A 23,249-nucleotide genomic window follows, 5' to 3' on the forward strand; every position below is an offset into this window, starting at 1 on the left:
AACTCATACGTCATTCAGCAATGAAGGCAGCCGTGCATCTTCCCTCCCCCTCATTCCCCTGGCATTCCTGGTTAGTCATCAACTTCTGCCCACTCTACCTGAGATATTTCTTCCACCCACTTTTTTCCAGTTCCGTAGACCTGGTGCAGGTTTAGGATATCCCTTATCTCACTGGTCTACTCTCTCCTGAGAGAGAATCAAACACAACGATGTGCAACAACGCTGACCAAATCCTTGGCTCTTCTGCTCACAATGGCTCGCCTGCTGAAGTCAGTCAGGAGTAATCTCTGCCCTCCATAATCCAACATATCCAAGTTTCTGTCTTCTTGCTCCTTCGCTTCCATCTTAAATAATAAGGAGTGCTTTCCCCAAATACGCTCAAGGCTTTTCTGCTTATTTGCTTGCCTCCTGCACAAATCACCCTGCTCCCCTCCCCACCACCCACCCCCGTACCACAGGTGTAAATTCCCCACCCCCACCACCTGGCCCATCGCAAATGCCAACTCCTCTAGTGAACCTTCCACAGATCGCGGGCCTATTGTAACCTCTAGCACCAGTGGGTGGCCCTGAGCTTATCTACGTCGCAGACCCGTACAGTCTAATTTCTCCTGTCGCTTTCTGCCTCCATTGCCCGAGGACAACATCCTCGAGGACAGCGGTCGTCACTGCAGTTAGCGTCGCCCTCGCACACAGTCGGGGCTTTATTGTGCTCACTTTCCTCCAACCCGACGCAGCCCGCCCAGGGGGAAGGGAGCTGTGTTGGCCCTCGCCCGCGCGCGCACACACGGACGCCGTCTTCCACTCGGACATACACGTGTCCCCTGGGCCACAGCCCTGGAACCGTCTCGGGATTCCCAGCCTGTGGGTGCTTCCATTCCAGCCGGCGGGGAGGGGGCGCTGGTTTGTTTAAAATCGCTCCAGCGGATACTCGTCACATTGGTCCTCCTGCCGCCTCCGCCCTTTGTCACAGCTCGAGGCCCCCTTCCTGTGCTGACAGGACTGGCCCGGGTCTGGGAGCCGCAGCCCGGCCGCGCCGGGCTCGGGCGCCGGGCCCCCCCTCCGGCTCCCGCGTGGTCGCGCCCGCTTTGTCAGCGCGGCGCTCGCCGGTTGCGCTCCAGCTCTCGCCAGCCCGCGGCAGACGGAGCCGCCGCCGCCGCCGCGTCCTCTCACGCCTCCCGGCCTCGGCTGCCCCGGACTTTCCCCGGCTCCCCGGCGGAGTGAGAAGCGGCTCGGGAGCATCCGCCCGCTCCGCCCCGGCGGCCCGGTCGACTCGCCGGCCCCGGCCTCCGCCAGGCTCTGCTCCTCCGGCGCGCGCAGCGGCCGCGGCGGTTGTGGCGGCGGCGCCCGGCATGTATCAGAGCCCGCGGCGGCTCTGCTCCGCCCTGCTGCAGAGGGACGCCCCCGGCCTGCGCCGCCTGCCCGCGCCCGGGCTGCGCCGCCGCTCGCCCCCGCCCGCCATCGTCCCCCGGCCCGCGTCTCCCCGGCTCCTGGCGGCGGTCTCGGCGGCCTCGGGCGCCGCGAGGTCGTGTTCCCGGACAGGTGAGTGCTCGGCGGTCCCCTGCGCGGCGGACGCGCGGCGGCCACCTGGAGCCCGAATGAATGAGATGCCGGGGCTGCCGGGCGCAGGTCTGGCCTGCGAGCCGGTCCTCGTCCCGCGCCCCTGGCCTCTCCTCTTTTACCGTGCCTTTCCTGGGGCTTGCATCTGGTCCAGACCGGAACGCTGCTCCGGTTCCCGCTTGACCCTTGCGTGTTGGGCTTTCCTATTTATCGCTTTTGACCTACCTTAAATCTTTTTAAGGCTACAAATTGTTTCTGCCGGTTACACTTATTATTGCAGTACTTAGGAATATTTTTATGTTTAAAAAAAAACTGAGATGACACTTACTTGATCATGTGGCTTGCATGGCCTAGATGTTCAGAATTTTCTTAAAGTCATGTTAATGACAGCATATGTTGACTGGGGGTGTTACATTTATTTTGGATTTTTTTTTTTTTTTTTTTTTTTTAGCCTTCCACTCTTTGTTTTATATTGGGGATTGAACCCAGGGGCACTTTACTATTGAGCTACATCCCCAGTCTTCTTTCTTTTTTTTCAAATTGAAACAGGATCTCCCTAAATTGCTTTGGTTGGGCTGGAACTTGCCGATCATCCTGCCTCAGCCTCCCAGAGTCACTGAGATCACAGTCGCTTGCCACCACGCCCATCTGGAGCCTTCCACTCTTAATATTTCTGTCATTCTGTGACCCGTATGTCTTAATTTAGGTCTTATAAAACTGATGCCTTCTGTTCACCAAAAGCCATTTTTTCCCCCGACTGCTGGGTATTGAGCCCAGGGGTGCTCTACCACTGAGCTACAGCCCCAGTCCTTTTTAAATTTTGAGACAGGGTCCCGCTAAATTGCCCAGGCGGTCCTGCAGCTTGAAATTCTCCTGCCTCAGCTTCCTGAGTTGCTGGGATAACCGCCTTGGCCACTGCGGGGGCAAAATATTAGGTTTCAGATATAGGAGTATTTGATGAATTTTTTTTTTTTTTTTTTTTCAGTGCTGGGGATCGAACCCAGGGCCTTGTGCTTATAAGGCAAGCACTCTACCAACTGAGCCATCTCCCCAGCCCTTGATGAAGTTTTTAAAAGCTAAATCCCCTTGGTTTTATAGATGAAGAATTGAAGGACTCAGCAGGGCTCCTTGTGTGTGGGGGGGCGGGGGGTGTTAGGGGATGGAACTCAGGGCCCACAGATACCAGGCAAGCTTTCTTCCATTGAACGACACCCACACGGCAGCCCATCAAGGTTGCTGTGTGGTAGAGCTCCAGCATGCTCAGACCCTGCCTTCAATCCCTAGCACCAAAAAAAGAGAAGAAACGAAGGACCTTTGTCATACTTAAACTGTTGTAGAAGAGATAAGCTTTGCAAAAGAAAGAAATGAAACAGCTTTTTTTTTCTTTCAGTTAAAGATTTGCAACTGGCACCAAGGGTGCAGGAAGGGGAAAGTCCCTTTCAGCCGGGGTGATCCTTTTAGGCCTCAGGAAGTGACTGGTCCTTGAACCTGGCCTTGAAACCTGGGTAGGATCGGAAGAAATTAATATTAAGCATTAATTGGGGAAAGGCATGGGGGATAGGGTGGAGAAGAGGTGCTTTGCAAAGTAGGCAGTGCTTCCCCAAACCTGCCGGCAGGTGCTTTTAGACGTGCAGATGCTGGAATCTCTCCTGCAGAGCTGCTAAATCAGAATTGTTAATAGTGGGCCCCTCCCATTCCACAGTACTGAGCCAAATAATATCAAAACTCCAGTTTTGTGGGAATTTTGGGGGGTGTTTTGTTTTGTTGAGTTCTGGGAATTGAACTCAGGGCCGCTTGCATACTAAGCAGATTATTCTTGGGTTTTGTTTGTTTGTTTTTTTTTGGTTTTTTGGTGGTGCTGGGGAACCCAGGGCCTTGTTCATGCTAGGCAGGCCCTCTACCAACTGAGCTATATCCCCAGCCCCAGACTATTCTTAAATGCGCCAAAGTTAGAATATTTATCTGCACAGGTGGGACCGGCTTTGCTCTGCCCTCCAGTCTTGTGGGGAGTGGTAATGAATCCCTACGTTTGGACCCAATTTGGACCCATCTGATAATCGGTTCCTTCCCTAATTATGCCTCTTGGCAGTTGGAAGTTACTGGGAAAATTAGCTGGGTGTGGCATGGTGTAGGCCTGTAATCCCAACTACTTAGGAGGCTGAGGCAGGGGGAGCTCAAGTTCAAGACCAGTGCCAGCAACTTTAGTGACACCCCATCTCAAAAACACAACAACAAAAAAGGGTGTAGCTCAGTGGTGGAGCACCTGGACACTACCTCAAAAAGTTACTGGGAAAATGAGCACAGTCCCTTTGCAGTTTTCAAATGCAAGGGTTTTAGGATTTAAAGGGGACCTGGGAGATGATCTCAGTGTTTTCAGAGATAGCAGCCCCATGAAGAGGTAGCAGTTGCCGCAGTCACTATACCGGTGGAGATGCATGGGGAGCTGTCGTGGCTGTGTCAGTGCTGGCCCCAGAGCCCTCCGCAGATGATGAGGGGTTGGCTGGATTACTATTCTCCACCCCTGGAACACTATGCTTTTTTCTTGGTACAATTTTAAAGGCAAATACCAGCTCTGTTGAGGAGGCGGCTTTATTTGGGAGGTCCCTTAACTCTGTGAGTAAGCTGCTTATGAGAGAGAAGAAATGGGAAAGCTTGTAATTATCAAGCTTCTACGGAATAAATTGCTTTCCTTGTGGGAGAACTAAGGTATCATTTTCCTGTTGCATTTGGTGGTAACACTTTCAATGTAGTGAACTGCAGGTGGCTCTTGAGTTAATAGCTGTGGCTCTAGAACCGTATTCAGCCCCCTTGGATACAAACGTTTAACCTTGCTTGCCATCTCCTAACACTAGACTTCACCTCAAAAAGCAAATAAGATGAATTGATAGCACTATATCCACATTATTCATTGAATAACAGTACACTTGAAAAGCCAAATATTAATTTGTGCCCTATGACTAATTGCAGCAAGAATTGAGAAGACAAATCAGGGGAAAATCTTTACTTTGGGAGGAAGGAAGGTACTTTGGAAGGGAATGCCTGGAAAAGGGTGGCAGATGTGGGGCAGTGGAGAACATCTTTGGCAAAGAGGTACTTCCAGAATCATCTGGAAAGCTTGTTAAAATACAGATTTTCTGCTTCTGTACCTGTTTGTTTGGATCGATTTCCCGAGAAAACTGGCAAATTGCTGTGTTTAACAAGTGCCCCGGGTGATTCTGGCAAGTTTGAGAAACCATGGAGGATTCTGGAAGAGTGGTAAGATCTTTGAGCTCGGGGCCCAAGCAGTTCAGCAGACCCCTGAGCAAGAGCATTTACCCACAACAAAGGGTTTGAAGAAAAGGAAGGAACTGGAGTATTTATGCAGTTCCATGAGAAGAAACTTGAGACATTGTCGTGGAAGGAGATCCCTAAATACAAGCAAGGTTTGTATGTTCCTCTCTTCACTAAAAGAGTGAGGCAATTATCTTCTGATTTCTTGGAAGAAGAGGGTGGAGAAGAAGGGAGACTCACAGCATCAATATTTGTTGTTAGGAGTCACTCCTCTGAGTAATCAGAATTTATGGGGCCTTGATAGTTATTTAAATAGTAGTTATCATACTTTAATAACTAGTAGAAATTTGGAGGGTGACATTCATTGGTGTTTGGACATGGTAAGTGGACTAGACTTTTGTAAAAAAAAAAAAAAAGAGGAGCTAAGAAGATATTTTGGATTTGTTGTTCCTAAAATTGGAATAAAAAGGCCTTCTCACAGAAGGAATACAACCACAAGTGAAAACTTTGGCTATCTTGTCTCTAGCTGGCATCAGATTGATTCCTAAAACCTAGTGAGTTCAGATGGGTTCAGAATGTCAGGGACATGGGCAGGAGGGCCCAGGGAAAGAATGTGAAGTCTCTGTAATGTTCTTTCCTCCTTCTACTATCAAACAAATGCTAAGACCCTACTCAGATCTTTTGAATTTTAATATCATCAAGCTGGAGCATTGATGATTCTGACATACAGCTCAGGTAGACAGCACAGGTAGGCACCAACGGGGACTCCTTTTGCCAAGTCTTGAAAGCCTGCCATAAATTTCGTGTGATGTGTTGATTCTCATGTCTCCAAAAGTTAGAGACATATGGGACTGTGGGGGGCTGGGCAAAAATTAAAATTGTAGAGCCACTTTTCTTCCATCCAATTGGAGTAGTATGAGAAGTCTGTGAAAGTAAGTGTCTAAAAGTTGCAGTGAGGTGTCCCTCAGTCCGACTGCATCCTTTCCTGCTATCTTCCTTTCCCAGATATTTTCCCCCTAGTACCAGGGATAGAACCCTGGACCTTGCACATGTGTGGCAACCTAGGCTGGCCTCAAACTTGTCATCCTTCTGCGTCAGCCTCCCCAGTAACTGGGATTACAGGCACCACCACATCCAGCATTAGGGGATATTCCTTTTTTTAATTTGGCACCAGAGATTGAACCCAGGTGCACTTCACCACGGAGCCACATCCCCTGCCCTTTTACTTTTTTCATTTTTAGACAGGGTCTGGCTAAGTTGCTTAGGGTTCGCTTAGTTACTGAGTCTTGCTTTGAACTTGGGATCCTCCTGCCTCAACTTCCCGAGCCACTTGGATTACAGGTATGCACCACCGCACCTTCTTTGAGGGTGTTTAGTAATCATTATTTGGGAAAGAAGAAGGAAGCAAGCTTGGGTGTCTGTCTGATGTCTGCAAGCACATGGGGACTCTCAACACCTGGTCCAGCACAGGCTACCATGTGAATTACTTTGTCTATTCTAATCATTCCTGGGATATAATATTTTTCTATTTCCTTTTTATGTTTTGCTTTCATGAATGTGAACTATCAATGAAAGTCTGCTGACTTTTATTTGGAAATAATTTCATGACTTGATGGGTTTTATTTTTTTCCAAAACTTACAGAAATTAACACATGCCTGTAATGAAAATCTTTTGCCTCCAAAGTGTAAAGATCACTGTGAGAACTGTCTGTAGAAGTTAACAAGATTTTTTTATCCTCGGTGTTCTAAAGCTTCATCCAAATAAATGTCTCAGCATCTGGTGAGCCTGTGGAGTCTAAAGATACGCCATCCTTCAGCACAGGAAACTTGTCCGTTGTTTCTTGATGATCTTATCACTATCGCATCTTGTTCTTCTGTTGAACTCCTGTTAGGCTGTTGGCCTGGTGGATCTATCCCCCATGTCTCTTCATTTCTTTAATGCCTTTATCTTTATTTCATGAGATTTTCTGAAATGTCCTGTTTTGCAATCATTTTACATGTGTAGACATTTTCTAGTTTTCCAGTAGCCCCTTTTTTTCATGGAAACCTCTTTTGGTCTAATAGGAGCTTTAAATGCAAGTAGATGTTTGCTTTTTTTCTTTCACCTTTCTGAAGAGCAGTAGTAAACTGGGTGGGAAAAGGGTCTGGTGCGTTGGCAGCCGGACTTCCTTGGAGAATGCATGAGAGAGCCTCCTGGAGACCTCAACCTTCGCCAAAGCAAGGAGGACTTCATTCTGTGTCCCCCAGTCTAACCTCTTTCCTTTTGAAAAATTGAGCTGGATGCCTGTATCCCAGCTACTCGGAGGCTGAGGCAGGAGGATTGCACGTTCAAAGCCAGCCTTAGCAACTTAGGAGGCCTTAAGCAACCTAAACAGACTTTGTCTCAAAATTAAAAAATAAAAAAGGTGGGGATGTGGCTCAGTGGCTAAGTGCCCCTGGGTTCAATTCTTGGTACCAAAAAATAAAATATATAGAGAGGGTTGGCGATGTGGCTCCGTTTTGGAGCATCCTTGGGCTCAGTCCCCAGTTGGCAGGGAGATAGGTAGATACCCTCCGGTTCCGGCGAGCTCTTGATACGGTCCGCTCCTGCAGGTTCATTCACCTTGGGAGCCTTTCTGTGGCACATCACCCACTTCCTCAGGAGCCTTCTGTTTGTACTGTTTGTACCCAGCAGGCAGAGCCATCCTTCCCAGTGCCTGTGTGAGAGGGAAGCTGAGACCAGAGGCGCTGCTGCAGGTTTCCTTCTCGAACAGCAGCCTCACAGCTGCCCCTCCGCTTCCCCTGCCCTTTCTATCTACAGATCTTCTTCAGGGCACCCTTGGAAGGGCCGTGCTTGCCTTTGGGATCTGCTGCATTTTCCTCCACTCTGGTTCGTCTGTTAACTCAAACCGTCCCTGTATTCCTGGAGCTCCTCCAAGTGTGGCCCCTTGACACATCCTTCTTGTTTTCCAATATTATTGTTTCTCCATGTGAGGTATGGTCCTGGGCATTGGACCCAGGCCTCAGGTGAGGCATGCTAGGCAGGCATTCAAGCACTCTACCACTGACCCTCAACTCCAGCCCTTTTTATTTTTTATTTTGAGACAGGCCCTCACTGAGTTGCTGAGACTGACCTCAAATTTGCAATCCTCCTGCCTTAGCCTCCTAAGTTGCTCGGATAACAGGTGTGCACCACCATGCCCAAATCAAGTTGTTTTCTTAAGGGTGCACTCTACATGAAGATTCAGCAAACACCTGGTCTTTCCCACAACCCCTGTAAGATCTGTGTATCAGCCATTAAGTGTTTTCCTTTGAAATTGGTACATTTGCCCTGGTTTCATCTGCTGTGGGGCAGGATAAACACTTTGACTGTAATTCTTAGCACAGTGACTATTCACCACCTTTCCCCTTCTTTTTTGGTTCTCAGTATTGGGGATTGAACCCAGGAGCATTCTACCTCTGAGTTACTTCCCCGTCCTTGTTTGCTTTTAATCTTTTTTTTTTTTTTTGCGGGGCTGGGGATCAAACCCAGGGCTTTGTGCTTGCAAGGCAAGCACTCTATCGACTGAGCTATCTCCCCAGCCCCTGCTTTTAATCTTATTTTGAGACAGGATCTCATGAAGTTTCCCAGGCTGATCTTGAACTTGCCATCCTCCTTCCTCAGCCTCCCAGGTCACTGGGATAACAGGCATGCGCCCCATGCCTGGCTGTGACTTGGTCTTTAAACGTTTTTGACTTATAGGAACTTTATTACTGAAAAGTCTTGGGAAGGAGAGAAATGTAGATTTCATTTTACTCTCATGATCTAGAACCATCAGGCCCAAGGACCTGTCGTATGTGAGATGTCAGTTCCTGGTTTAAACATGAGCACTTTGAGCTGGCGTGGTGGCACACGTCCGCTGTCCCAGCAACTAGGGAAGCTGAGGCAGGGGGATCACAAATTCAAGGCCAACCTGACTGACTCAGTGACACCCTGTCTCAAAATTTAAAAAAAGGGCTAGGAATGTAGCTGAGTGGTAAAACACCTCTGGGTTCCATCCCCAGTGCTACAGAAACAAACAAGAAAACAAAATGTGCACACACAAATGTTCTAACTAGAAATGTAAAAGAAAGAGTCAGATTACTGGCTGCAAAAACCAGGAAAGGCCAGTGTGGCTCCCGGACCGCGGTTTGTAGACCCCTGACCTGGAGAGAATTCTGCTGTCAGCAAAATATTCCTTCTAGCTTTCATAACTAAAAATGGATCGTTTTCTTGGTATTCCAGGTCCTAATGCTAGTGATGAAGTATCGCTGGTGTTGGTTTGTGGTTCTGTCATGTCTCTTCAGAGCATTCTTCTGGAAAAGCCCAGCTCGTGGAAGGGATTGGCTCCAGTCAGGTCAAGCTTTTCCTGGGGAGGGGATTTCCTTTTCCTTGGAGATGTCTTTTGAGTCTGTCGTCACTGAAGGTACAGCTCAGCCTTTTCTGGAAAACACTCAGGCGTCCTTGTCTAGCCTGGTAAAGAAGGTCGCTTGGGTTGTCAGGCGCGTCTCGGTGCTTGTATTTTTAGACACACTGGGTTGACAGTCGTGACCTTCACTTGATATCCCTGGTAATGCCAGGCGGGTCATGACACCACATTGTACACTTTGTGCTGTACCCGCGTGTGCTGTAATGACCGTGACGTCTGACGGGTGGAGGAGGTGGAACTTGACCTCTGTCTATTCCTGGCAAGTAAGATAGGTGACCGTGTGTGCCCGGCCCCTCCCTCACAGGCAGGTGCCACACGTGGAGACGTTGACCAGTAGCAGTTCACGGTGCAGGTAACTCTCCGCTATCCGAGTCTGGAAAATAGTTGGACACCTGCTTCACAGGATTGCGAGCAAGGGGACACTGACAGCTGACATGTGACTGGTCACTTAGGATGTGCTGGGTCCGTCTTGCTTAACTCACTGTAACCAATGCAGGTTACTTCTGGCCCCAGATGAAGAAACTGAGCACAGATGGTAAAGAGGGATTCCATTGCTAAAAGGAGGCTCCAGGCCTTGGGAGCAGGCAGCCTCGCAGAGTCGGGGCAGTTAAGGTCCTCTTGCTTCTGCTCACTCACAGCCTGCACTTGCCCGGGGCAGCTGACGCTTTGGCCACGAGGCTCCCGTAGCCCACTTGATAAATACTCCTGGCATGCCTGCCACATTCAGTCATGGGTGTTCAGTAACAGATTTGGAGACTGCCACGGACCCTCACCAGAAAATATCTTCCTAAATTGGCACATTGAATGCCTTCTCTAGGATCTGGGCGTTAATGTCCTGAAGTCCACACTACATAAAATTTAAAGGTGGTCCTGTTCAGTTACTGGGTGATCCTTCAGGGGACGTATTGTACTGTTTGAGTTTTGATGAGGATAAGTCATTTAAACTGCTGAGACTCTGTGTCCCCACCTATAAAATTGTGTTAATAGCCCAGAAGTTCTTGAGAGGGTAACTGGCAGCAAGTGAGAGGGCTTGATAGACCGTGATGAGCAGTCCTCCATTAGCGTTTTGACAGGATTCCTTGGCATTTTGCTGTCATTTTATCCCCTTTTCACGAATATCTTTTCAAATTAAGTGGGAAAAAAATTTTTTTTCTCTGCTATGGATGGAACCCAGAGCCATGCATGTGCTAGGCAAGTGCTGTCCCACTGAGCTGCATCTCCAGCCTTGGTCGCATTTTTAAAGCACTGAGCAAACAATGGAGTCATAATCCCTGCCCTTGGAGCTTAGAGTCTCCTGAGTGCTGGACAAGGATTGGAATTCAGATCACCACGGGTGTAGGCCAGATGTAAGAAAACGAGAGCCAGTGAATTGTGCCAGGTGTGGTGGTGCACACCTGTACTCTCAGCACCTGAGGAGACTGAGGCAGGAGGATCACAGATTCCAGGCCAACCTTGGCAACTTAGGAGACTTTGTCTCAAAATTAAAAATAAAGAGGAATAAATATACTGTGTAGTCAACATCCATGCTGTTTTATGTCGATGTGTATTGTGTTCATTTTCGCTGGCTTGTCTTGAAGGTGCCAGTAGGTGCCTTTATTCAGGAACCTACTCTAATAAGCATAATCAAATCATAATGAAAATCGGTCTGAAGTTTCTGAGGAGGTTCCACACATGGCCAGCAGATGGCAGCATTGGATTGCCGCTTTAATGATTCCTTCCTGTGACGTTGGTCCTTCGTAGTTTTGGTGTATTGTGTACTTTATTCTTGAAGGTTTCCTTGGGCCCAGGGTTGATCGGCTTCAGCAGCCCTCCAGGTATGTACCCAAGATAATTCTGCCTTTTACATATTCTTTGACTTTTAATCATTGTTTTTGCTGAGTCACCCTTTTAAGATACTAAGCTCAAACTGAGAAAAATTATTCAGACTAAATGGTTTGAACACAGCTTGGAGCACACAGTTCCTGGGTAGCTAAAAGGACAGATCTGGAGAGGTGTCTGTGATTCCTGCATGGTGTCAGGATTGCTTCAGATGGAGGGTGGGTTGGACCTTTGTCATCCAGTATCCTAATTATTGATGGGAAAGTGTTTCATTAAATTTGGGAAGTTTCCTCGTGGTCACTACTCTAGGATCTTGTATTGTCATCTGCCTGGTTTGCTTTAGGATAGAAGTGTGTAGTAAATGGTACCATTAAGGATGCACTAAAATCTGAAACTTCGTGGGTACCTGTGATTTCTCAAAGGAAAAGTCTATACCTGGCCTCCTGTGATGAGTTGCAGTCACAATGCAGACACCTGGGAAATAGTGTGAAATTACCTTCAGGCTAGGTACATAGAGTGAATGTGAAACAAATGAATGTCATGTTTGACTTGGGTTCTAGCCACAAAATATTGCATTATGTATGTGCAAATACTCCAAAGTTTTAAAGATCTGGACTCGAAAACATTCTGGTCCCAAGCATTTCAGAGAAGATATATTCAATCTTTATTACTGTATTTCAGAAATCTAAAAAATCTGAATTATTCAGCAATTCTTTAGTGGGTATTATAAGGTTAAGAAAAGATATTTATTCTAAAGAAATAAAGTAGAAGTGAGGTATTGATAATAGTTTATAGTAAGGGAGGAAAGCATCTCGTTCTAACCACATATGAAAATTTGCTTGTAGAATCAGTGGCAAAGGACGGGCTGCTGTTGCCAGATGTCTTAAGAAACAGGTTTTCTGTGGTGGTGGTGCTGCTGCAGGGGATGGAACCTAGGGCCTCAGGCATACCAGCAAGCACTCTGCCCAGAGCCCCACTCCCAACCCTGAGGTGCAGCCATTTGATGTGCCTGGTCACCTGTGTAAATCATAACTTGGGTGTAGCATTGAGAATGATGGCTGATACTTTTTCTAGCAAAGTGGCACACACTGAATATATATTGGGTCAAATTCAAAATGCTTGTTTCCATACATGAAATTAGATCCAGAAGCCTAGTATGAGTACCAGATGAAGTTTGGAAGTTTGGGGCACAATTTGGTATTTTTCAATACCTTGATTTTCATTTTGATGGATTTATCTAGCTTCAGAAAGTTAACTTTGAACATTGAACTTCTCTGAATGTTTGAAAGTCTTTCTGAAGTCCTGACAGGGAGCTCTTTTTCCTTTTTTTTAAACTTTTTTGGGGGGTACCTGGGATTGAACTCAGGGCACTTGACCACTGAGCCACATCATCGCCAGTCCTATTTTGTATTTTATTTAGAGACAGGATCTCACTGAGTTACTTAATGCCTCACTTTTGATGAGGCTGGCTTTGAATTCATGATCCTCCTGCCTCAGCCTCCCGAGCTGCTGGGATTACAGGCGTGCGCCACCACACCCAGCAGGGAGCTCTTATTAAGGCATACAGTTTCAGTAAAATGGCATGAAATCTTGGAAGCAGACACTTATTTATGTGGGAAAAGAAAATTTTTAGGTTGATACTTAGAGAAATGAATGGGGACTTTGGGTGTGTTGTGGGATAGAGTCCCAGGGCACATGCTCACCAAGTGCTCTACCCCCATTATAGTCCCCCAGCCCCACCTAGGTGATAAGCAGAGACAGTGGTGGTTGGTTGTAAAGTGGACATTGTTAGAGTAGTGACTTCCTGGGATTGTGATGAGGATTGAAAGACAGTCAAAGCAGAGTGCGTGGCGCGTATCCAGCATGCAGTGATTCCAGGGTGTTTTGTAGTCCATTGGGTCATTCGTAAAGAACAGATTTAGCTCACCTGGCAGTGCATGCCTGTAATCTCAGCAGCTTAGGAGGCTGAGGCAGGAGGATTGCAAGGTCAAGGCCAGCTTCAGCAACTTAGCAAGACCCTGTCTCAAAATAAAAAGGAAAAAGGGCTAAAATGTAGCCAAGTGGTAAAGAGACCCTGAATTCACTTCCCACTACTGAAAAAACAAAACAAACAACAGATTTATTTCTTACCTGTTTATTTCTTACATTTCCTGGAGCTAGGAGTGCCTGATTGAGGGGCCAGCATCTTGTTGCATCAGCCCATGGTGGAAGGTGGAAGGGCCGGGGGTGGGGAACGGGAGTAAGCAGAAGAGGGGACTGAACTAATCCCCTTCACAGTGGTCCACACTTGGCAGTATCCACATTAATCTGCCCATCACTCCCCCTCCCAGCTTTATTGAGGACTATGTACTGCCCCTAAAACAACAAGGTGCTAGTTCAGTAATTTGTAATGAATTTATATAATTGTGCAACCATCACTAGAGTCCAGGCTGAGAACGTGTCTATCCCCCAGATCCCTCAAGCCCAGCGGCAGCTCAGCCGCACCCCATCCCCATTGCCTGGCCATCCAAGGATCTGTTTCCACCTGCAGAGTTGGGCCATCTGACACTCCTCTCATTTAGTGTGATTCTGAGTTCCTGTCCATGAGTCCCTCGCTTCACTGTGTAGACATGCTGCATTTTACCCACTCCCACAATGCTCATGGAGTTGTTTCCATTCGGGGCATTATGAAGATGCATGCTGCTGCAACATTTGTGAGCCATTTTTGGTGTGCACATGTTTTAATTTGTCTTGAATAGAGTCCTGAGATCGAAATGATTAGGTCACATGCTAAACTGATGTGTAACTTTTTAAAATAATGCACAACTGTTTCCAAATGACTGTACCATTTGAAACCCATGCCAGCAGCAGGAGGAGACTATCCTCAGACATTCCATGTGGTCCTTTTGATTATGGCCATTTTAGTAGGTATGTGGTGGTAGCTTCTTACAGTTTTGATTTACAAGTCTATTAAGGTTATGATTTGCAAATATGTTCTCCCAATCTGTGTCTTGTCACATTTTTAAATTTTTATTTATTTATTTTTTGGTGCTGGGGATGGAACCCAGGGCCTCATGCATGCTAGGCAAGGGGTCGCTCACCAGGCTACATCTCCAGCCCTTTTAGTTTTTTTATTTTGAGATAGGTCTCTCCAGGTTGCCTAGACTGACCTTAAACTTGTGATCCTCCTGCCTCAGCCTCCTGAGTTTCATGCCCCACCATGCCCAGCTATCTTTTCCCTTTCTTAATAGTTGAAAGCAAAATGTTTTATCTTTTTATTCACTTACTATTTGTGGTCCTGTGGATTGAACCCATGGGTGCTATACTACTGGGCTACAATTCCCAGCTCTTTTATATTTTATATGGAGACAGGATTTTGCTAAATTGTCCAGGCTGGCCTGGAATTTGCAATCCTTCCACCTCAGCTTCCTGAGTCGCTGGGATTACAGCCGTGCAGCCACATGCCTGGCAAACGTATTTTAATTTTAATGAAATCCAGTTTGTCCATTTTTTTCTTCTATGGTTATATTTTTGGAGTTCTGTTGAAGAACTCTTTGCCTAACACATTTACACAGATTTTCTCCTATGCTTTTTTTTAAAGTATAATTTGAGTTTTTACTTTTAAGCCTGATCTGTTCTCCAAATAAATTTTTTTATATTGAAAAAATTTTAGATTTACAGAAAAATTGGGAAGGTACTGTAGAGGGTTCTCATGTCCCTTGCTCAGTTTCCCCTAAGGTCAACATCTTACCCTACAAAGTGCATTAGTCACATTAAGAATCTTGCTGGTTGGCTCCCAGTGCCCTTTCTGCTCCAGGATCAGCCAGGAGACCACCCTGTGTTCAGACACGGAGTCACGCTGGACTCCTGTTTTGTGGCGGTGTCAGTCTATCCTTGTTTTTCAAAACCTTGGGGTTTAAAGGAACACTGTCAGGCATCTTGAAGTGTCTTCAGCTGGAGTTTCTGATGCTTTTCTCGTGAGGCTGTGGTTCCAGGTCTGGCAGAGGAAGTCCACAGAGGTAAAGTGGCAGTCACATCACATCAGGTTCAACTAACGTGATTTAACTACTCATGATGTTGACATTGATCATCTTGTCAACCTAAGGTTTGCAGAGCTCTGCATTCTGCCCTCTCTCTGTGAAAGGTTATCATGGTCGCTGCCCCTCACCCGCTACCCTCCCCTTCCTCTGTCATTTTTATTATGGTCATCAGTGTGTTACACTTTGGGTTTAATCTAATACTGCATTGGTTTGTTCCTGCTTTGACCACTGAGAACTCTGATTGGTTCCTTATGTGGCTCATCTTGTTTTTTCTGTCCTAGTCACTTCTCTTTATTTGTACTGAGGATGGAATCCAGTGGTGCTTAACCACTGAGCCACATCCCAACCCTACCCCCTCCCCTTTTTGAGACAGGGTCTCACTAAGTTGCTGAGGCTGACTTTGAACTCGAGATCTTCCTGCCTCAGCCTCCCAAGCAGCTGAGGTTAGAGGCATGTGCCACCGCTGCTGATCTCCCTTCTTCTCACAAGATCCCACTCCCACTTTTTTCCTTCTTTCTGACTTCCACATGCAAGCGGAAACACAACCCTCGACTTTCTGAGTTGGCTTATTTTCCTTAGCATAATACTCGCAAGCTCCATCTACTCTCCTGCAAATGACATGATTTCATTCTTTATGGCTGAATAAAACTCCATTGTGTACATGTACCAATTTTCTTTCTCCATTCATCTATTAATGGACATGTAGCCCAGTTTTTATTTCTTATTTAACTCTCTTATCAAAATCACAACGAAGCCATCGGCGCTTGGGCTTTCCTTTATGGAAAGATTTTAACTTACTGATGCTCATAATGGCTTCGCTGCCCTGGCTAAACTGCTCCCGTAGAACACTGGGCAGGGAGATGAGCAGCCCTGGGCACGAATGTCAAACCCTCTCCTCCTTTACCTCCCAGTGACCATCACAAGTAAAAGCTTCTCAGGTTGTGGTGTACTGTTGGTCAGTGTCCACAGCACTGAAAGAACTTTTTTCTCCCAAGACTGAATAATTGTTACTTGACATAACTTTTGAATTTAATGGCAGTAACTTGTACATATGCTAATTAAAATATTTTCAGTAAGAGCCAAGTAGAACCAATTCCAATCCTTCCATTGAAACACATATTAAAGACTACCCTAAACTAACCAGTTTATGTTGATTATGTTTTTAATCAAGAAATCTATAATTGCCAATCAGAGCTTCTAATTAGCATGAGATGACCAGGCTTAACCCTTGTAATGTGACCAAGAGCTGCTTCATAAAGTTTTACTTGACCTGTGCATCCCAAAGGGATCTGCTGGCCTAGGCTGGTAATAACAGGTCCACAAGCCAAGTGTCATCCACATAGCACACAAACAAAGGGAGCAGTGTCATGTAAGATGAGCAGTAAGTGCTGTCTATATGTGTGGTCTCTCGTTCAAGGAACAGTGCCTAATTCCCATGCACCTACAGGGCGGGAGGGATACTAAGCAGGTGAAGGTCACTAAACTACAAGCAAGCAGCAGGCAAGACCAGGAAGAGATTTTCAAGTCCAGCTGGGAGTAGTTGCGCATGCCTGTAATCCCAGCCATTCACAAGACTGAGGCAGGAGGATCTCAGGTTCAAAGCCAGCTTCAGCCACAGTGAGGCACTGAGCATCTCAGTGAGATCATGTCTCTAAATAAAATATAAAATAGGACTGGGTTGTGGCCCAGTCGTTGAGTGCCCCTGAGTTCAATCCCCGGACACCTACACCCCCACACAAAAAAAAAATTTTTAAAGGATTTTAAAGTCCCCATCCCTGGGTGTGAAGTGGAAGGGGTATCAGGAGGCTTCTTGGACAGCAGGGGGCGGTGGGGTGTGAGGACCAAGGCCAGAACAGGAGCTGAATGGAGAGCAAGGCCTGGGAAGGTGGGAACAAAGGAGCCACCTAACTGCAGCTGTTCAGAGGACAGTGGAGTGTTTGTGTCATGCAAAGGGATGTAATCGAATAAGAGACTGCAAAACAGGGAAACCTACAAGAGGACAGCATCTTCCCCAGTGCAGGGCTGGGGCTCTGTGTGTGCTCTGGAGCTCAAGATGCTGAGCTCTGCGGCGTGCCCTGGTCCTTGAACAAGTGGAACCTATCTGCTTCAAAAGGAAAAACAAATCAGCACACCAGGGGCTGGGGAAATAGCTCAGTCGGTAGAGTGCTTGCCTTGTAAGCACAAGGCCTCAGTTTGATTCCCCAGCATCAAAAAAAAAAAAAAAAAAAAATCAGCACACCAAACTTGGAAGTAAAAGAGACGTCAGTGTCAGCTTGGACCCTCAAACTGTCCTGCTGTCATGCTGTGGAGGGAGACAGGCTCTGCCCTATGCTTTCCCCTAGTTCGGTACTGCAAAATACAGCAACATTTAGCATGTCATACCCCTAATTCAGCTCCCCAAATGTAAAGTTACTCAAATTAAGCCAGTACCAACTCAGATACCTAGTGTAATATCACTGTACTACCCTAAGTGTATTTTAACCCTTTTATGACCTTGTTAACAAAATATCCACACTCAGTAATGCTCTGGAAGCACTAAGGACATTGCCTCAGATTCCTCTTCTTGAGTAGTTAAGTGGGTTGTTTTTGATTTTATTTTGAGATAGTATCTTGCTAAGTTGCTTAGGACCTTATTAAGTTGCTGAGGTTGGTCTTGAACTTGTGATCCTCCCACATCAGCCTCTGAGCTACCGGGATTATAGGCATATACCACTGTGCCCACAGTTCAAAGTCTTAAAGCATCAAATTTACACATTTTTCTGCATTACCATGGATGGGTAGTTATCATAAAAGTCATGAACAAACTCCTGTCCCCTGATTCTCAGATTATTGTAATTTTCCCTTCATCATAACAAATTCAACAACTAGAAGCACAAAAGGGAGGGAGTCATAGAAAACTTACAATTTTTAAAACAAGGCAAAAATACTGAAAAGAATCTGCCATCACACTAACCATTTAAACTTTGCTAAAGACAAAAAACTTGGGTTTCAAAGCTATCAGTATTTTATAAAGTACTCAAGAAATTGCCAGCTCAGAAAAATGGAAAAATTTTAGGTAGGAACATTAAAATAACAGCAACTCATTATTCTGTAGCAAAGAGTTCTTCCAAAGTACCATGCCTGCTAAGGAACGTTTGGCAAAACTCTTGGGGGTGAGGCGATACCGTGCAGGCCAGACCCCTCAGGCCTGCTTCAGCTGTCAGGGGTGTGGGCAGATGGCTACTCCCAGGTAGGCCAAGGCACCCTGGGAATTTCAGCTGCTTTTTGTGCTGGACCTCGCTGATGTCTTCCCAGTACCTGCTTCCAGCCACCTGGCTTTCTCACATGCTCTGGTTTCTGGATGTGCTCTGGGTTTTGTATAGAAAAAACATTCTGCCTGTCTTGGCAATGTCCAGAAACTTCTGGATATGCTGCGGGGGCTGGGCATGTAGCTCAGTGGTAGAGCTGTTGCCTAGCATCTGTGAGGCTTCCCCCACCCCCACATTGGACACAGATGAGCAGCAGTCTGAATCTCTGTTCAGCTCCATCGCCATCCTGACGCGCCAGGGTTCTGTTAAAGTTCTCGCAGTGCCAGGCCCTGCCTTCTGGCCAGGCCCCAGGGGCTGCCCAGGAATGTAACACCCGGCAGAGCTGCCATTTCTAGGATTGAAGTAACTGGTTTTGATCATTTTGTCCACGTTTTTGGAGTTGCTTTGGGGGAGACTTTGTGGGCTCCCTCACGCCATCATGGGAGTTAGGAGCTGCCTGCCCCAACTCTTCCTGCAGCACACAGTGGCCAGCAGACTGGAAACTAGCTTCCAATTCTGAAAACTTACCTTGCCTCTACTCCGTTTCTCTCCTTTTTAGCTATAACTTCTTCAAAATAACTTCTCTACTCTGTCTTATATTCTCTTCTGCCCACAACTCCACCAAAAATAAGAAATGGCTCTTGTCACCAGAGTTTCCAGTGCTAAGTCCAAGTCGGTTCTCCATCGCCATTTCCCTTTGCAGGTGGGAACTTCCTCCCTGATGAAACTCTTTATTTGGTTCCAAGAAAATCATATTTCTATTTTTTCTTGCTCTGGCTACGTCATCTCAGCCTTGGCAGAGTTTCACACTGTCCCTTCTGTCCTAGAGCTCAATCCTTTGGCCTCCTTTCTCTTTAAACTCACTTTAGACTGGCGATGTGGCCCAGCGGTAGAGCCCTTGCCTAGCATGCCTGAGGCCCTGGGTTCCACCCCCAGGACCCACCGCAAAACAAGCAAGCAAAGCCCACAAACAGATGGGTGAGGTAACTCGCTGGCTTCTCCGCACTGACATCTCCCAGCTGTCTGTTTTCTGTTAGCCCCTCTCCCGGGATGCCAGTCACTAGTTGCTGAAGTCCTGATTTCTGCAGACACCAGCAGGCCTTCCTGACCACTGTCACAGCAACTTCCTTTTCCCGTGCTCAGCCAGAATCGTTGGCCAGCCTTGACTACTGAACCACATCCAAGTCACCCACAAAGTTTGCCGACCCCTGGCTTTGTGCAGAGACCTACCACTTTCTCTGCCACCACCCGAATCCAAGCCCGGGGCCGACCGCTGGGAGTCGCCTCCAGTGGGTTTCCTCAGGGCCGCCCTGGTTTCCCTCCATGCAGTGTTTTCTTAATATGTCGCCGTATGTTTAAACCAGAATGCTTGTTGGTGGCTCATCGTAGTCGCTCCATGATGAGCTGGGTGCTGCGCTGCCGCCCCCGTGGGTTTAGGTGCTGCCCTTCATGGAGTGCCTCCCCATCTGCGCCTCAGGTGGCCAGTGCTGGCGGCACCTCGTCTTCAGCCTTGGCCTCTGGTTACTCTCTCTTGCTCCAGGTAGGGTAGTGCTGAGCTCCACTCCCGATTGGCAGTGCTGACCCCCAGAGCTCTTGCTCTGCTCTTCCTCTGCTGGGGCTCTTGTGCTGGGCCTCCAGGAAGCCATTTCTTACCATCTCTGTTCTCTGCTCAAATTCCAGCTTTTGTTGAGGCCTCCAAGTGCATGGCTCCACCAGGAGTCCCCAACACACCTTTCTTCTTCTTTTTTCTCCACAGGACAAACAATAATGGTCATGGGGGGAGGGGGAGAGATTTTATTTGATCTTTTAGGAAAAATCATGCAGAGTTATCGTGTCAGCCTTTCATCACTAATATGGACTTGTCTCTCCCCACTAGAACACAGCTCTGTGAAGACATGGATTTTGGTCTCTGTTATTGCTAATGTGTCTCCAGGAGGCTAGAGTAGTGTCTGTCACTTGCTGGACATTGAAACATTTGAGGGGAAAAAAAAAAAAAACAAGTGGCAGTTAGCGTCCGTGAGCTTGGAGCGTGAGGCAGGGCTAACTGTGCTGGGAGGAGTACTGACAGGCACGGCCCTGCACTGGGCCCCGTCTCGTCCCGTTTCCTTGGTCTTGTCCTGGTTGCTCTTTACCATCGGGCTATTTTAGCCTTGTCATGTCCTGGCCATTCTGAAGGGCTTCATTTTTCTTTGATTAGATCACAAGTGTTGCCTGTTCACCACTTACTAACTTCACAGGGGAAAGATCAGTGCACTCGTTGTCGGCATAGAGGGCCTTTCCCAGAGCTTAGGAAATAAGAATGTGAAATTACCAACATTCTGCCTGGAGGGGATCCTCAAGGACTGCCATTGGATGGGATTAGATTAAGTATTGGACAGTGGATGCGAAGAATCCGGTTGAGCTGCCCAGTGCAGTGAGGACCGAGCCTGGCCCGAGGGCAGACTGTCCAGGAGGCTAATGAGTGGAGGGTCTTTTGGGACTGTTTGTTTTGTTTTGTTTTGAGTTGCCCAGTCTCCCCTCAAACTTGGGATCCTCTTGCCTCAACCTTCTGAGTGACTGCAGTCACAGGCTGGCTTTGAACTTACGGTCCTACCGCCTCAGCCTCCCTAGTTGCTGGAATTGCGGGAGTGTGCCGCTGCACCATCCAGTGCATTAGTCCATGCTGAGTGCTATAGTCCCATCCAGTAGAAGTTGCCCATTCTGTCGGACGCGGTGGTGCGCACCTGTAATCCCAGTGACTGGGGAGGCCGAGGCAGGAGGATCTCAAGTTCAAAGCCAGCCTCAGCAAAAGTGAGGTGCTAAGTAATTCAGTGAGACCCTGTCTCTAAATAAAATACAAAATAGGACTGGGGATGTGGCTCAGTGGTCGAGTGCCCCGAGTTCAACCCCAGGTGCCCCCCCCCCCCAATAAAAAGAAATTGTCCATTCTGAGTCTCAAATGTGATGGGAGTAATAGGCACTCTGGATGAAACATCCACCTTTTCTTCATTAAAAGATGTCTCCAGTGCCTATAATGAAGATGGTATATTAAGAGCCCGGGAACATAGATGTAAAATGTTTCTATCTGTTCTAGATGCATTTCCCATTTTATCCTACTGCAACTGAATTCCATCTTTGATGTCTGCCCCATAAGAGGCCTTAATACTTGGCCAGGCTGAAAACCTTTGTCTTTTGAGGGTAGTTTTAATTATTATTCTTTGAGTGTGTGTGTGTGTATGTGGTGCTGAGGTTTGAACCCAGGGCCTCCTGCATGCAAGACAAGCTCTCTACCAACTGAGCTATACCCACAGCTCCTAGATTTAATTTTTGAAAACCACTAAAAGTCTTTCAGAGGCCACATCACAAATAGATTGGTTGATCAGATTTAATAATCCACTGTTGGGGTAAGATGAGCTGGCTTGGTGTTTTCCTTTGAGTGTTACAGCTAACCGCCTATTAAATGCATACCCATCCTAGCCCCACAACAAACAAGCAATGAGAAAACTGGAATATCACCTTTGCTTCCTCTCACATGTACATGACCGCTTCAGAATAGCAACACTACCACTAACACTACCCGTGACCCTGAAAACAGTTTTAAGGCTTGTAATTTGGACCTGTGTTCCCCATTCTGCCCTCCCCACGTTGGTGACTAAACCTTCTTGTCCATTACTGGATCACGTAGCCTTCACAGACTATACCTTTGCTTTTTTTTTTTTTTTTTTTTTAATTTTTATTTTTACAGACTGCATTTTGATTCATTGTACACAAATGGGGTACGACTTTTCATTTCTGTGGTTGTACACAATGTAGATTCACACCATTCATGTAATCATAAACATATACATGGGGTAATGCTGTTTTCCTCATTCTACTATCTTTCCTTCCCCCACCCCCTCCCGCTCCGTTTTCCTCTACACCATCCAAAGTTCCTTCATTTTTCTCTCCCCACCCCTTCACCCCCGCCCCTTTTATGTATCATCATCCACTTCTCAGAGAAAACATTTGGCCTTTGGTTTTTTGGGCTTGGCCTGTTTCACTTATCATGATATTCTCCAGCTCCATCCATTTATTAGCAAATGCCATAATTGTATTCTTTTGTGGCTGAGTGATATTCCATTGTAAATATATACACCACAGTTTCTTTATCCATTCGTTAATTGAAGGGCATCTAGGTTGGTTCCACAATCTAGTGTTGTGAATTGAGCAGCTGTGAACATTGTCGTGGCTGCGTCACCGTAGTATGCTGATTTTAAGTCCTTTGGGTATAAACTGAGGAGTGGGCTAGCTGGGTCAAATGGTGGCTCCATTCCAGGTATTGAGGAATCTCCATACTGCTCTACCTTACCTTTAATCCTCTTTTAGACTTGATTTTTCTGAGAAGCTACATGTTCTGTACCATCATCTCTCAGGTCATTTTGACCTCAGTCTTATTCTCTAGTTCTAGGGTGGCAATGTTTTTCTGAAAAGGGCTAGATAATAAATATTCATCCTTTGTGGACCAAAAATGATACTGGCACATATTTCTGTGTATGTTTAACAAGTCTTGAAAAATGTAAAAATCTCAGGGCATCACACACTTGTAATCCCAGCAACTGGGGAGGCTGAGGCAGGAGGATTGGAAGTTCAAGCCAGCCTGAATCTAAGCAAGACCTTGTCTAAAAATAAAAAATAAAAAGAACTGGCATGTGGCTCAGTGGTAGGCGCTTGCCTGGCATGCATGAGGCCCTCCGTTCAATCCCGGTACTAGGGGTACTGATTTTAGCTTGAAGACTTGTACAGAAAGACCTAGCTGGAATTTGCCCACCACCTCTTCAGTGAGTTCCTGGTTACGGCTCCTGGAGATGGCCAGTTTTGCAAAATCCTTGGCTCACATTTTCTTTCCTTATGGA

At 46.8% G+C, this 23,249-nt stretch overlaps 1 protein-coding gene across 4 annotated transcripts in view; it reads left to right on the forward strand.

Annotated features, from left to right (window-relative positions):
* The first annotated feature begins 1,025 nt into the window (after positions 1 to 1,025).
* Noct (nocturnin) overlaps positions 1,026 to 23,249 on the forward strand; it is a 30,041-nt gene continuing 7,817 nt past the window's right edge. The window contains exon 1 of one of the 4 annotated variants that reach the window (XM_047566129.1): positions 1,026 to 1,539. Coding sequence is in view for 2 of the 4 variants with exons in the window: in XM_047566126.1 (XP_047422082.1) it covers positions 1,350 to 1,539 (190 nt within the window). In the remaining 2 variants the exon portion in view is untranslated. Of the gene's footprint in view, positions 1,540 to 9,175; positions 9,252 to 11,044; positions 11,069 to 23,249 lie in introns of those variants that run through there. The other 3 variants (XM_047566126.1, XM_047566127.1, XM_047566130.1) reach the window with 3 other exon arrangements.

The sequence above is a fragment of the Sciurus carolinensis genome, chromosome 10 (genome assembly GCF_902686445.1).
Source record: "Sciurus carolinensis chromosome 10, mSciCar1.2, whole genome shotgun sequence".
NCBI classification, from domain to species: Eukaryota; Metazoa; Chordata; class Mammalia; order Rodentia; family Sciuridae; genus Sciurus; species Sciurus carolinensis.